Consider the following 16288-nt stretch of genomic DNA (forward strand, 5'->3'; position numbering starts at 1 on the left):
GTCATATAAAATATGAAGATAAATATCAGGAAAGAAGGCAGGGTGCGCCATTGAGGATCAGGCTTGGAGATGGGTACAGGGTAGAGCATGGGTACTGCCTTCTTTGTTATGAGCCATTGAATACTATTTGACTTAAATCAGGCAAATTACCCTGATACGAAAAACTCATGAATAATAAAAATAAAGTTACATATGTCCATGATCAAGAAGAAAAAAAAAAAAAACAACTTCCTGTGGTATAGAAGACTATAAACAGTAAAAAGTCTGCCTTTCTCCATATCTGATCCTTGGTACAATGCTCCTGAGAAAGCCACTTTTAACAGATTCTACTTTTAGTTCTCGTGGTTACATTCAGGACTGGAAGTATATCTTTTGGTAAAGTGTAATGCTCTCTGGACTTGTGTTTTCCTAGGTAGCCAGAAGATGGGTGCACCAAACTGCACTGTAGACATTGCAGGTTAATGGAGTACTTTGGGAGTCCTGTACCACTGGCCTCTGACTGTTGGTCCTTTATCTTAGAACCACTATATACAGCCAGGCTAGCAGTGTTGACCTAGTTGGGTGAGGCGAAGGGTTATCCTGCCAGGGGGAGCATGGCATTTCTGGCAAGAGATCCCTCCTCTGACTGTTGGAGTTGGTGCCATGGCAGATTTTCCTGACTCAGGGAGTAAGTGTTGAGCCCTGGTCCAGCTGGTTAGACTATTTGTTGATTTTGATGATCTGCACCAATAAGCTCTTTTTCTGGCACAGACAATCAGAAGCAGGCAGTAATTTTCCATCTTCCTAAGAAAAATGCTTTTTGCATTTTGCAACTGTAATAAAGTTTTATTCCGTTTTCCTCTGAAATCTGGGGGAAATTTTATTGAATTAAGTCAAGAACTCTGGTGATAGCCATATATCCTTTGGCCTGTCCATTTTTCTGCTTACCCCACCTTGCTCTCCTTGAAAGATCAATAGAGAAAACAAGCAGCAATAATTATACTAGCTGTGTTTTATTCATCTCTACATATGTGCTGGACACTCTTATAAGTACTCAGCATCTCATTTAATCTTCCTGATAGCTTTGGGAGCTTGCTACTGCCATTACTCCCGTGTTAAACTGTAGAATGTGATTAACAGTCGAGTGACTTATCCAAGGTCACAGGACTGGAAAGTGCCAGAGCTGTGTCTCAAGCCCTGATTTGTGTTGACTTTGGGGCCCATGTGTGTTTTGTTTTTTCCAAGTTTTTATTTAAATTCTAGTTAGTTAACATATATGGTAAAATTGGTTTCAGGTGTAGAATTTAGTGATTCATCACTTACATGTAACATCCAGTGCTCATGATAATAAGCGGAGGCCCATGGTTTTCTTTCTGTGTTTGATTGGCTTTCAGTGCAGCTTCTGACTTTTTGTTATAGGAGAACAAGAAAGCAGCTGATTTGTACTCCAAAGGCAATTACCACACAGTGCTTATAAAAACTGTCACATCTTTTCTCTTTAAGAAACTTTGGGATTTTATACATTTTCTGTTATTTTTTGTATCTTCTAAATTCAGAACTCTGGAATCGCCTCTGATATCTCCTGATACCTCTCCTTTTATTTCCGTGTATTCACCAACTTTACATTCATTTGAAGTGTCTCTATTCTCACGTCTAGAATATTGCAACTCTCTTCGTGGTCTCCCTTCCGCCCACCTCTGCCATCTTAAATTACTCATAAACAAGGCTTCAGTTGTTTTAAAGAGGAACTTCTCTCATATTGAATTGTTTAAGCCATTAATATCTCTCCATTATCTATAAGAAAAATACAGCTTTATTAATCTGGAAGTAAGTCAAGACCTTTCATGATGCGGTCTCATCTGTCATTCGATGAGTTAATGTGCCCTTACCTTCCGCCCACTTTTCCTGACCATGCTAATATATCCCTAATCTGACCTACTGAAGCACAGATTTTCTTTATCACTCACTTGTTTCTTATGTGCTTTGTATTTTGATAGTTTTGTGTGTGTGTGTGTGTACATCTCATTTACCCACCTGAATTGTTAACTCCTGAGTATAGGGATAGAAGCCCTCTGAGCTCACCATAATACCCAGGGTGGTTTCTTGCATATAGCATTGTGTACAAAATTAGTGAGTGAATTTTTGAAGTTGAAAGTCAACATTATTTCCAATTCTATACACATTTGCTTTTTTTAATTGCATGTTAGGTGAATAAAACTTAATTGACTGATGTTTTTTCATATCTTGAATTATATTAAATTATGGGATTAGAAATAAATTGGTATAACTTTATCAGTTTGAAATATTTTACAGAAACAGATCAGTGGCAGTTAGTATTCTGATCTGAAATATATAGGAAATCTACTCTGAGTGGAAGTGATAGACTCGTTATTGTGTAGGTTTTTGAAACTAAAAATATTTGAGAACTAGTTATAAGTTGTTTTATTAAATTATGGGTAATATATGGTTTTGATGGGGATAAACTGAATATTTATGGTGTAGTAAATGTCAGAAAAACCCAAATCATTATTTTATCTTGCCTAATGTATTAAATGCAGTTGGAAAGTGCTCAGCATGTTGTGTAATGATGCGAGGAAATTTGAAATGTACTTAAATACTAAGTTTAAAACACTTTACTTAGATATGACTTTGTTTTCCAAAAGGAGATTGCATTTTTGTGAATTAAAATTGCTTCCTGCTTTCTGCTGAATGTGAAAATGTTTCTACCTTTTACTCCCTTTTATTTGATTTTCTGGTTTAAGCACTCTGAATATTTCTTTTATTTTTTTTTAAATTGTAGATGTTCCATGATAAGTATTTCTGCTTTAGTGTATAAATTATTTAAAGCATGCGTTCTATATAAGGTATTTTTGCTTTGAAATATTTGAGTTTCAGTAAGATAAGGATAATTTCATCCTGAGACCAAATAATAAACTATCATAAATTTTCATTTATTTTAGATGTTCATATTTATTAGTCTTAGAGTGCTTTTGTTACCTTTTTTAGTACCATTTTAGTGTAATATGATTTTATCTCAGAAATCTCATGTGCTCTAAAGGCTTAAGGTTCTTGTGCCATATTTTTTCCTAAAATATTTTTTCCCCAAGTGATATTGAGCATCATAATGATGCCTTCTTTTACACCTCACATTTTTTGAAAAGATGTATTATTTTACCCTTTAATTAGGCTTTCAGAACATCCAAATGAAACCATAAATATACCTTTCAGAGTAATCACGTATTTGATGTAAATCACTGCATGGATCTGATCTAATCTCACAAACAAAAATGTTATATTTTTAAAGTAGTGACATTTTTAAGTTCATATTTTTTAAAGGGACCGAGACTTAAGAGTGAAAGTGCAGACTATCCATTTTGACTCCTCTCATTTAATCATTTCATTCCTGAAATTAGACTTCATCTTCCGATCCAAAAAAACCTCACTAATGTGCATTTTTGGCTGTGTTAATTCCCTTTGTCATAAAATGGAAGCTAGCCTCAGTTTTCTAATAATTTTTCATCACATTAAAATTCATAGCAAACATAAAAATGAGAGAATTTTGAACTCAAGTGCATATAGTTGATACGGATGCTTCCCCCGCTCTCCCCTCCACCTAAGGAAATAGAGAAATTGAGATCAGAAGTGAGTGAAAGCAGGCAGCACTTGGAACAGGAGCAGCAGAAGGCAGCCCGGGCCAGAGAGGAGTGCCTGAAACTGACAGAGCTGCTGAGCGAATCCGAGCGCCAACTGCACCTCACCAGGTACTCCCTAATCCCATCACGCGCCAGAGCCCCCATTCCGTCCCACTGGTTTCTGCCGCCGGCTTCCCAACAGTTGCTTGAGTTAGTCTTAGTCATTCGATTCACACACAGCTTTCAGGCATATTAAGAAAAGTGGAGATGTGGTAAGCAAAACACCCAGACATGTGAATGATAAGTGTGGCAGGGAATTACTGATATATTACAAAACCTTTCATCGACAATGCTCAAATATTTAGGAGGTTCTCTACCAATAGGAGCAACATGACATATTTCTCCTACCACCGCCACTACCTCTCCTGTTAATTCTGTGTCTAATAAAAATGTCGAAGTGAAAGATCTGAGGAATATATTTAGGAGAAGAATCAGATACTGTCAGTGGTGAACGAGACAAAGTAAAAGACACCCTCGGGTGCAGGCTGAGATGGAAGGGAGAGAAAATACAGAGCTTGAGTCCTAAGGAGGTATAGAAGTGAGAGATGAGCTTGATTGACAGTGTTCGCATTCAAACCGTTATTATAACCGTGCTCTTGTGGTTTCGAGTTACGTGGTTTCTGTCACACGATACTGCGACGTGATTATCAATGTCATACAACTTTAGGGAACGTGTGGCTCAGCCCTAGGTGACAAGGAGACATTTTAGGTAGCAGCACTATATAATCCGCTGTATGGAAAAGGCACGCACACACGCACGCACGCCTACACACAAATGCACATACACAGAGGAAATTCAGATAGAGGTAGCAGAAATTTCACATTACCAGAGAAGTGGTTTCTTCTCACTTCGGGTTTTAGTACAGTTTTTCATGTTTCACAGCAAGCATTTGGGTTTGTTCAGTTCTGAAGAGTTTTTCAGTTTTTATGGAGAACTTTGTCTAAATACACATGGAAGTTTATGAGCTTCAGTTTGGTTCACAAATTAGAAAAACGCTGGTCTTCTAATCATAGTAATATGTTGAATTTAAACTATGAAAGGGGACTGATCCCTTTTACATTAAATATGACAATGTAATTCTGAGCACGGTAGGATAACAGATGGAGAAAAGCACCACTTGAACAGCCTGCGTTTCGAGAAAAAAATATCCTAGAGGTTGGTGAACCTCCCAAAGTTTTGGGTTAGTGTTAAGATGCCTCCAGTTCTGTTAAAATCAAACTTTGTTAAAAACATTTTGTTATGATAATATTCCAAATGGCTTGCCAACTTCCCTTTTTAAACAGTAAAAGAGAAAAGGACGGGAAAGGGAACAAGCAAGAAAGAAAAGAAATCCTTTATACACATGTGATATCTGGAAAAATCCCAAGAGATAAAACACTTTTATGAGAAGAAATTGCCTAATACGTTAGAATAAGAACGGTTCTTTAAGTGCCCATTCGACGTATTATCTTGTTGAACTGAGAACGTAAAATGTTAAAACCGATCCTATGGATTATTTAATCCCAGAAGTTTTGAAATTTAGCTTCATCATGATAGTTAATAGTTTTTCTCCTGTCAGACTTCTGTTGGGAAACAAGCATTTGTGTGCTAAGCACTACTAACCCACAGAAATAGGACAGCTTTCAAAGTCTCAGTGTGGCTAAGCTTCAGTAAATAAATATTAATGCTGGTTTTGTCCCCTTCGCTATTCTGTCTTATTCAGAGAGTTAATTTCTGAAGTCAGAGTCCTCCAGGGAATTTTCCTGTGCAGTATCAATTTGTACTGTCTGACAAGACCAGTTTCTTGCAAATAGAGCATATTTAAGGTACAGCAACTGCTGAAAATGGACCAGTGGTAACTAATTCTTTTGTTCTTGAGAAAAACGGTTTTGCTTGGTTCCATAGAAAGCTTTTTCTGTTGAGCTTTATTTACAGCAAGTCCACAAAAATTGAAAACTAGTTTTAGGGAAAAATAAAACTTAATTACCCATTTTCTAAGTGCAGTACTCTTTTGTAAGCATTTCACATTTGGTCTGTGTTCGTGTTTTATAAAATCCACATTCATAAATTTAAAGATGACAATTAAAAATGCAGAGAACTGCGTGTAGCTCTCTTTTGCACTGAAAATGTGGCTTGGTTGTTGGGCTAAATATTTCTGATAGACTTTTTTTGGGTTTTTTTAGAGTTTGCTTTTCCTCGACAGTCTTTATTGATTCAGTATAGTCAAGTGTGTGACTGAGAAACATTATGTCTTTCTTTCCTCGCGTAGACCAGCCGAAATAAATAAATCCCACACAGGTAGCTTAGTGTTAATGTAAACATTTCAAATGACGTAGTCTGCACAAAGTTTAAAATCAAATATGAAAGCCATGTTACAAGTAACGATGAAGAATGCAGATCTCCCAGGGCGAAGAACATTTAAAAACTGGAGTATTGATATGTAGATCCGTCTGAAAGAAAAATAAGCTATCACGTGTCTGTTATTTCCCTTTACTGTCTAATTAGATTTAAAAATGGAAAATAGAGGCGTGCCTGGCTGGCTCAGTCGGTACAGCATGTGATTCTTGATCTGGGTTGTGAGTTCGAGCCCCACATGTGGGCATAGGGATTACTTTTAAAAACAGAAAACAGAAATTCAACATTTATTGAAAGACCCAACCAGTAAGTGTAACGTTCACCCAGTCAGCAGATACTTATTGAACACCTACTATCTTTCAGGTGCATTGCTTGGTCTTGGTTTTTTCTCTAGGGAGAAAAAAAAATCAGATTCAGTTTTAACCCTTAGGCTTCTCACACTCTACCAAGCCAGCTGCATATATGCGGTTATAATCAAGTGTGAGAATACTGCAGTAATAGAAATACAGCTACCACAGGACCACATAAGGAGAATTCGCTCACTACACTGGAGGTGAAGATGATGGGGAAAGCTTTCTGGAGGAGGGATGTTTGGTAGTTATTTGAGTAATGAGCTCATGAATAGCAGTTCTCAAAGTGGAAGAAGCTGGGGTGGGTACCCCGGTGGCTGGACCAATATATACAGAGATGCAAAGATGGGGCGGGACACAAACTCTACAGTCAGGTTAGGTGTGTGGCAGGGATAAGCCTGGAAAAGGCAAACGGGGATTAGAGGAAGGGCCTTGTCTATATTCTGGAGTCTTGGCCATTCTGAGAGTCATGGGTCACTCCTGATATATTTTTAAGCAAGGCTGTCAACATGATCACGTCTTTGGGTCGGCATTTTGACTCAGCAGTGTGGAGAGTCAACTTGGAGAGCTGATGTAGGAAACAGGAAGACCAGTTAGGGCAGAGTCAGCAACTACAGCCTATAAATATGGCCCATTGTCTCTTTCTGTCTGTGAGCTAAAAATGGTTCTTGTATTTTTTAAATAGCTGGGGAAAAAACAAAAGAAAAATAATGTTTTAGAACACATAAAAATTACATATGCATAAAGTTTTATTGGACACAGCCATGATTATCCTTTATGTATTATGTATTGGGGCTATCATGGCGGAATTGAGTATGGCCCTCAAAGCCTTCGAGTATTTCTTGTCTGGCCTTTAGCAATTTACTAACCTCTCAGTTAGGAGGCTGTGTAATTCAAGTAAGAAGTCAAGAGAGCTTGAACTTTAAAGGGGTCCAAATATGTATTGAAAGAAGGTAAATGAAGGGTAATTGAAGACAGATTACCTGCGGAAGAGATGATTGACAGGGCCCCTGATTAGAATAAAAGTCCCCGTCCAAGGGGTAGTAATGATGTCCTGCGCCGTGGCTTTGCTGGTAAAACAGAAGGGAAATAGCATCTTTGAGAGGAATTTAGGGTAGCAAATGAGAGGGGCCGGATTAAAGATGACTCCAATGTTTTTAGCCTATGATAACTAGACGAATTATTATTTTCAGTAGGGACTTAAAAGGAGTAAAAGGGGGAAATAATACACTGTATTTTGGGACTTGGGTGGAGATGTGCAGTGTAGGTTCAATTTGAGGAAAAAGGTCAGGACCTGAGTCTCTCTCTTCTTTGGATGCTTTTACATAAAGCTACTAGGTGTAGCCAAGGAAATGGGTGAAAGCGTGAGAGGGCCGTGACCGTAAGAGTGGGAGAGTGGAGAGCCACCAGCCAAGGAGACCGAAGGAGTCATCTGTGCCTAAGAAGGAATACGGAATGTTGGATCAAAGCCACATGCTTTTCTTAGGGGGACTCCCCAGGCATCCGGGTGTTGAAGAAGCCGAGTTTTAGAATCTTCTCCTGGGCATTCGCCATCTTTGCAACATTTGACACGTTACTTAATTCTTTGAGCCTGCTTGTTTACATATAAAATGAGGCTACAACCTGATTACTAAGTTTCCATCTAGCTCTGATCGTCAGTGATCCTAATGGTGATTGATGACATTCCATGATGAATTTCCCATTTCATGATATTGGGCATTGAATTTGCCAGGAGTATTCTTTGTTTAAGATGTTTTCTCGGGGGGGCTCAGGGTGGTTCTTTTGGTTGAGCATCTGACTCTTGATTTTGGCTCAGGTCATGATCTCAGGGTCCTGAGATTGAGCCCCGTATCGGACTCTGCACTCAACGGGGAGTCTCCTTGAGTTTCTTTCCCCTTCTCCCTCTACCCCTGCCCCATCCTTCTCTCTCTAAAATAAATAAATAAATCTTTTTTAAAAAGAGATGTTTTCTTAGTTTGAACTTCAGAGAGATTTCGTGGAGACGTGCCATTTGCATTCATCATAACTTGGCCTCTGCTGACCTCTCACAGGGTCCTGGACCCTTCTAGCCCTTTTCACCTGGCACTGCCAATTCAGTATTCCTAACCACTGTCTTGACTCTGTCACCTGCTCCTGAAACCTTCCCTGGCATCACACTATTACAAAAAGTCCAGACCACTCGCAGGTAACGTTCCGGGACAGGGTCCCAGCCTTCTAGTTTCATTGTAGTAGTCACGAGCTCCCGTCACAAGCCAAGTTGCACTTTGGGGCTTTTTTCCCCTTCGTTATTCTCTATAACTAGAATACCCCTTTGACCTTCTCTAGCCCTATGATAATATTACCTCCTTTTTCCAGGTCACTCTGAAATCCTGATTTTACCACTGTAGCCCTCCCGGATGGCCCCCTTGCCGCAGGGGAGCGTGTCTCCTTCTGAATCCCTCCCACTCAGAGCAGAAGGTTCTCCATCCAGAGTGAACTCCTCAAAACAGAGACAATGGAGATGTGAGAAAAATGAGTTACTACTCTGAAGGGTTTTATGCACTTGCTTTTCTTCCCTTCTGGAATGCGCTACTCTTCAAATGAGGGATGAGAGGTATTATTAATGTTCTGTATCTCAGAGCATCTGGCCCAGCCCGTTGCAAAGAATTGGAGCTCAGTAAGTCATTTTAGGGATGGCCAATGTATGGCAAGTTCATGACTGTTCTTTCAAAGCCTAGTATTTTTTTTAAAGGTTTTATTTATTTATTTATTTATTTGAGAGAGAGAGAGAGAGAGACATAGCAAGAGAGAGCATGACCAAGGGACAGGGAGAGGGAGGAGCAGGCTCCCCTCTGAGCAGGGAGCCTGACACAGGGCTTGATCCCAGACTCTGGGATCATTACCTGACACTTAACCGACTGAGCCACCAGGCACCCTCAAAGCCCAGTATTAATAAACATTTATACACGCACACACACACACACACACACACACATTAGTAATAATGTATGCTATTGTACACACATACATACATAGACATACATATACATATAATACACATGTAAACATACATACAACAATGTATGTTATTCTGTAGTACATATTCATACATATACACATTACTATACATATATGTATAGTAACAATAAACATTAATATATATACATATATATTTTTCCAAATATATCAGGATAAAAAGTATAAGATGGAGATAAGACAGAAATAGCTTTTTTCTTTTTTAACTTTGTATGCCCATACATATGTAAGTATAGGAGAATCAAATGACACTCATTCTAACAATTAAAGTAAAGTTGGTAAAATATACCATGCTCTCACTTAAATATGCTCCCTTAAAAACCACACACACACATATACACACACACACCCGGAGTTCCAAATTAGCATTCTCTATGATTAAAGGTGGCCCCTCTGATAGAAACTTACAGGCCTGTAGGGAAGAAAAGAAGATACACAAAGAGCTGGTAAAATCAAAGAAAAGATCTAGAAGAGAGATTCCAGATAAAGTATTACAGGGACAGAGCAACAGATAGCCTCTTGCTGATCTCAGGGGCATGTGGAAACAGGTAAAGGGGAACGAAGGTCATTCTCCATAGGCGAGACCGTGGCATTGGCAGGGCACACCTGTAGACATGAAGAACATTAAACACACACAGTCTGTCTTTGAACTTTCTAAGAGCATCAGTCTCTGAGATTAAGAATATATCCATCTTAAGATCTGCCTGGTACTATGCTACATGCAGTAACTCTTTAAAAAGATGAGGACAGAGGTCATGGCTAAGGGCCCTGGCCATCACTTACCCAGCCCCTTCTGTGTTCCAGGACCTGAGCTCAGTGCTTTTCATTTAGGGCCCCTCCAGTCCCTGCCTAGAGCTCTAGAAGGTGCAGTCCCCTGTTTTACAGCTGAGGGAACCCAGGCACAGAGAAGTGAAAGGATCCGTGTCAGGTCCCAAAGCTGCCATGTTACAGAAGCAGGTGTTCAGCCCCGGCGGTTTGCCCCCCACGCCTCTACTGGTACCATCCTGCCGGAAGTCGAGTAAATTCCTAGGAAAATGACTAACGCAGTTGTTCGCGCGAACACAACTGGAGGAACGGGGAGCCTACGTTTGTAATAAAGTGACAGCTGCCCCCAGGACACTGAGAGAAGTACACGTCAGTGTGTCTTCATCCTGGTTTGGGGGTCGGTCGCGTTCGTCCCTTGACGTACCAGTAACAGAGCTGTCTTCTCCTTTGCCTTCTTGGCTTCCTTTTTCCTTGGAAAGCGAGGCCTTTCCAATAAGGTGGAAATTCCTTCACCTACGTGGTTTTTGACGTGTCCGAACATTTTTAAAGAGCTACGGGATTTTAGTCCCTCTCACAGGACTACCACTTCCATCCGTGTGGGTAGATCACTTTCTGGCGCAATGGATTAAAACAGCCCGTTTCGGAGCGGTCATGTGATGGTCGTCGACCGGTTACTGAAGCAAGCATTCTTCTCCAGACCTACGGCTGTACCTGTACTGAAGCATATTCTTTCCACGGCTTTATCTTTTTCTCAGGCCTGACCTGGAGGGGGATTAGCGCAGGCAGCCTCCTGTTTACGTTCCAGTGAATTGAGAACGGAGCCGCTCTCAGGGCGCCACAGAAGGGAGGCCAACCTGCCCTTCAGCTTGCAGGCTGGAGCTCGGCTTCGGCTGCGCTGCCTTTCACATGTGTGCTTCCTCTCTCCCCTAAACCCTGTTTTCAGTGCTCGGCGCTTCAGAGAATTCCTCAGAGCAGGAGTCTCGGAGAGCCCCGTGAAAGGGGGGTCCCCTGCTCTTCCTGCTCTTCCGACCCAAACGGGAAGGTGTGTCCTGTGACGCGGACAGAGGATAATTGAAAGGCAGTGTTGGTGTCTTTCTGACAGTGAGAAAGTGCGGACTGGAGGGGGCAGCGGCTTATCCTGCTCGGACTGCTCATTTGTTGGGGAGAGGTGATGAACTCGGTCTTCCCAGAGCACCACAGAGCGTCGAGCTTCCGTGCAGTAATGACTGCAAATGCTTTCTTGACTGGGGTTGTTTGACCTCTCCGGTTACCAGGAGTCAGGACTTGGGTTGAGGTAACAGAAACCCAGAAAGGGGGAACTGATTAGTTCCGGTTACCAGACCGTGTAAAATCCAGCCGCAGCTGGTGTCAGGCTCTGGAGCAGGGACTCGGGGCCACCCCAGTTTGCTGTCCATCCCAGGGCTGGACTCCTGCCTCAAGGTTGGCTCATTCCTTCATGTTCTCCCACACCATGGAGTCACCTTCTTCCATCCGAACTGAAGGTAAAGGAGATGCCCTTGATCCCAGACTGTAAGAATGTGACTTCCTGGCTCGCCCCACTGCTGATCACACAGCCAGCCCTTGGATGCGCACATTGGCAGCCTCAGCAGCGGCCCTGGAGTGAGGGAGAGGAGGGACACTGAGCAAGGGGAAGAGCTCTCGCTAGGGGAACATGGGTCCGGGGCCCTGGAGACGTCAAACAACAGGTGTCCCCTTCTGTTGTCTTTTTAAAAATATATAATCCCTGATTTTTCCTTCGAGGAGCAAAGTGCAAAGACGGGAAAGAAGAGTACATCTCTGTTCATGTCGGTGTGTGAGTGAGAGTCTCCACTGTCAGCACGTTACAAGGCCAAGGAGGCAGGGTTCGTCACAGGATCGCTTTGTGGTTTTCTTTAGAGAACTCTCAGAGCACTTAAAAAGAGAGGTAGAGAAAGGATGCATAAATGAGCCTGGCACTGGCCAAGCACTACGCCTGGTTCCCAGCAGCAGTGCGACAGGAAATGTGGCCTGGGATGGGCTGTAAATGATGAGTCTGCAACAAATGCAAAAATGGAGTGTTTGGAAACTTTTAAATTGCACAATATCCAACCAAGTGCATGATCAGTGGGTTTTCTTTCTTTCCCACTCCTTCCTTCTCTTTCTTTTCTTTCTTTCTTTCTTTCTTTCTTTCTTTCTTTCTTTCTTTCTTTCTTCTTCCTTTTTCTTTCTTTCTTCCTTTTCCTTCCTCCCTCCCTTCCTTTTCTTGTATCTTTTAAAATTTAAAAAAAAAATCTAGTCATTTGTTTTTTATTTCATTTTACAAACTCATGTTTTGCAAATAAAATTTTAAGAAGTTAAACTTGTACACGAGAAGGTCAAACACCCTGCCTTCTCGGTCCTTACAGCAAGCCCCGGGGAAGCTGAGGCATGAAATCAGGCAGCCGGGAAGGAGGGAGGGAGCCGAGCAGAAGAGGCAGACTTTGAACCAGGTCCATCCGACTCCAGAGCCTGTGCTGTGAAGCTCCTGTTCACAAATCAACGCAAAAATGTATCTCAAAGCTAAGCAGAAATACCCTTTGGATTGCAGAATCTCAGTTCAGAGGCCAGGAGCAGGTCTCTGGCGTCAGGCTACGTCTAGCACATTCTCCGTGAACACTGCATAACTTTGCCTCTGCTCTTTCTTCTTCGGGGCAAATTATGAATGACCTGCTCTGATTTTCAGGTGACAAGTGGCTTAGGTCAGAAGCTCAAACTTCCAGTCTCTCTCTTCGTTTGTAAAGGGGACTGTAGCCCTGACATGGAAACTTGCTATTCCTTGAACTTTATTTTTTTTTTCCCCCTCCTGAGTTTTATTGAAGAATTTTTAGCCTCAAGTTTCCATTTAAAAGTTAAGCTTGTTTTTTTTTTCCTTGTACTCCTTTCATGAATAAATTAAGCAGAGAACGTGTCAAAAATACTTTTAAATGGATATATGTGCAACCAACATCTTCAAGTCTTGAAATAGATGGCCTTGGTACTGTTTTAAATTACGTCCTCTTTTCCTCCCCACCCGGCCCCCCAGAGAACAGGCTGTCGGAGAGCCAGGGAGGCAAAGGCGTTTCATTTTGTTTTGGTGGACGCTGGGCCGCCAGAGAGCCCTGGGCTCCACCTGTTTGATGGGCGAGGAACCCTGGTCCCGGTGCGGCCCGGGGCGGGAGAGGTTAGAGTCGCAGGCTGCCAGAGAATGTGTCTCCACGGGTGGGTTCTGCCTAACTTTCCCTGGCTCGCTCCTCTCCGTTCTGTGAAGCCCAAATGTGTGTGCAATGAAAATCGACACCGGGGATGTCTTCTCTCCCCTGCCACACAGGCCCACAGCCTGGAGCGTGGTGGTGGTAGCGGCCAACTCATTTTCTGAAGAAGCCCAGAGGAAAGGAGAAAGGATTGCCCACAGCACTTGCCCGACTCAACAACAATGAACTTCAAGTTCAATGCAAATAGAAGGAGGAAAAAAAAGCAAAAACCTAGAGCTGTGGCTTTAGTAGCCCCAAGTAAGAATCTTTTTCTGAAAGAAAGCTCCAAACTGCAGTATTAAGGTAAATTAAAAATGAAAACAACTTGATGTTTAATTTCTTTTTAAACACGTCTTCCTAATTGGAAGTGTTGGCTAGACCGATTATTGGGCATGACTCACTTGTTATTTAATGTTTCCCTGATACCCACAAGTAGATTATACAGTGACTCATTGATGTTCGGTGTTGGAATCAAAGCTCATATTTAGGATCCTGAGAAAGGAGGAGGTTTGGAGAATATCCAGTTTCTTCGGTGCCCTCCTCGGGGCCAGGTCTCATGGGGGACCAGGGCCCACTGCAAGGAAAACTAGATTATTAAGCTCCTCTTCTGTGAGATTGGCTTAGTGGCCAGTACAGTTCCCTGAATTCAGGAACTCAGAGTGGGCACCAAACGGGTCAGGGAACATTTGGAAGCAGACTGTGTTGCTGACATCCAGCTGAGGGACCTTGGCTCTGCATGACCTGTCCGCGGCAGGCGCCTGGTCACCTGAGGGAGGGCTGAGCGTCTCCTGCCCCGGCCAGCCTGGTTGGGGGGAGAGCCAGGCAGAGTACGAAGGGCTCTCTTTCCCCTCCACCCCGTGGTGAGGGCATAATTATTCTAAATGTAGCCATACCAACAAAAGAAGTACATGAAATCGAGTAAGAAGTCACTATTGGAATATATGCGAGGGCTGGAGGTGATGAGGTGTTCGCGTTGAGCCATTCAAAGTGGGTTTCGGCAGGTTTGAGTTTTGCTGGTTTTCCAGCAGCGGATCGGAAGTGTGGTTTGCCAGGCTGGGCATAGCTTGATTTTGACACCAGTCCTGGTTCTTCTTCTGAGGACCTTCTGTCACCTTGGGAGAATTCTCCTACCACACTTTATTTCCTACCGAGCTTAACTGTAATTTTGTGAGGATGTATGTGAGTATGAAAATCACTGAAACTCATTCAGGGTTCTGTAAGTCTGAGGTGTTACTCATCTGTTCGGGGATGATGCTACTAATATGAATTCGTGTAAAATCAATTCACTAGCCATCCCAGTGCTTTGCTCAGGCTAGAAAACTTTAGGCCAGTTAAGACAAGATCAAGTTACTGAAGTCCTTTTTGGCAAGGCGGTGGCCGTGACGAATCAGGGACACGAAGAGAGTGTATCGTTAAATATATAACGTCCCATTTTCTAACTCTCACGTGGCCCTCTTTGTCTTTGGAGGAAAAACCACCTTGCCTCTCCTCATACAGCCCGTTTGCCCAACGAGAAATAATGAAAGCAGCTCTGCGGGCTCTCTGTGCTCTGCCTTGTTGCACGGATGGCAGTTCTGGACCCTTTTCCCCTTTCTAAAATCAGGCCTTTATTCAGGATCAGGCACTACTGAATGAGTCAACAGTGTTAGGGTGAGGAAGGATGATAATTGTATTAAGGAATTAGATAAAATTCATCCACGGTGAAAACAGAGCCCCTGTCGGATCTGCAAAGGGAGCCCAAATTCAGATCCTGCGCTCGGGCTGATTTGCACAAAGGCTTTCTGTTCAAAGTGGAAGAGAGGTTGACAGCATGAGACAACTCATGTAACTAATAAACTTTTGAGATGCCGTTTCATATGTTTGCTTTTCATTAAATTCAGGAACGGTTGCGACTATGTTGTTGTGATTCAGTCAACATTTATTCCTATCTGTTTTTCATATACAAAGGCGTAGGGATGCCAGAAAATCAACTGTTAACGGAGAATTAACTTCTTTGGCATGCTTTCATACTTATCTTCCAAATTAAAGAAAATGAAATGGGCAGAAACAGAGTGTAGATTACCTCCTTTTTGTCAAAAATGGTGGGAATTTGAAAATTAATAATAAAAAAGGGAACAGATGCAGTAACATGCCAGAGGGAGATTAATGTGGAGAGTAAAATCTGTGAGCAACAAAACTGAAGCAAACTGAATCAGTGGGAGGTGGTTGTACAATCAAAATCAGGATAAAAGAGAAATTACAAACAACCCTGCACTTGTCAAAGTAGTAGTAATGAAATCCTGACTCTGCCAGCAGCGAGAACCTGTGTTAGCACTTTGGGGTAAGGATGGTAGCCGGGTGCCAGGTAGGAGGGCAGTGCGAGGTTGCTGGGCAGCAGCCATCTTGTGTCGAACAGATGGCACCGAAAGCTGGCAGGGGAGGGGCTCCTTAGCAGAACTAATCAGACAGTAACAGATAGGGCAGCTGGGAAGACTGACCACAGAGAGGGAGTCTGCGGGGTAGCCGAGTGCCATGATGTTTGCAGTGGTGTGCCCATTGGTCTGAGATAAGACCTTGCAATGTCTTTCCCATCAACGGAAGAGCGGAAACTTTTGTTCCAAGAGAAAAACTGAGTTGAACTGTAGCACTGTTGGGGGCTGGGGGGGGTGGCCATCGGGGTAGAGAGTCAGGAAGGAAGGATTGTCCATCGTGAAACGTGTGGCGTGAGTGTTCCGTCCCGGCTACGGTGGAACTTTGATTTTTTTGTGCCATTTGGAGTTGAGGGGGGGGCTGGGAGGGGTGAGGTTCCCGCCGTCCTAATGTGTACAGTGCAGCACGTGGAGTGATCACTTTATGTATTTTATGCATCAGAGAGTTTCTGGTACCAAGGCTGGAGTTAAAATTAGAAGAGACTTTTTGATACGA

General features: G+C 42.5%; 1 protein-coding gene across 8 annotated transcripts in view; it reads left to right on the forward strand.

Annotated features, from left to right (window-relative positions):
- Positions 1 to 16288, forward strand: part of SDCCAG8 (SHH signaling and ciliogenesis regulator SDCCAG8) — a 229597-nt gene that overhangs the window by 109063 nt on the left and 104246 nt on the right. For all 8 annotated transcript variants that reach the window (XM_032317272.1, XM_032317273.1, XM_032317277.1 and 5 more), the window contains one exon: positions 3598 to 3740. In XM_032317272.1, coding sequence (XP_032173163.1) covers positions 3598 to 3740 — 143 coding nt within the window. The remainder of the gene's footprint in view (positions 1 to 3597; positions 3741 to 16288) is intronic.

Source organism: Mustela erminea, chromosome 17 (assembly GCF_009829155.1).
Source record: "Mustela erminea isolate mMusErm1 chromosome 17, mMusErm1.Pri, whole genome shotgun sequence".
NCBI classification, from domain to species: Eukaryota; Metazoa; Chordata; class Mammalia; order Carnivora; family Mustelidae; genus Mustela; species Mustela erminea.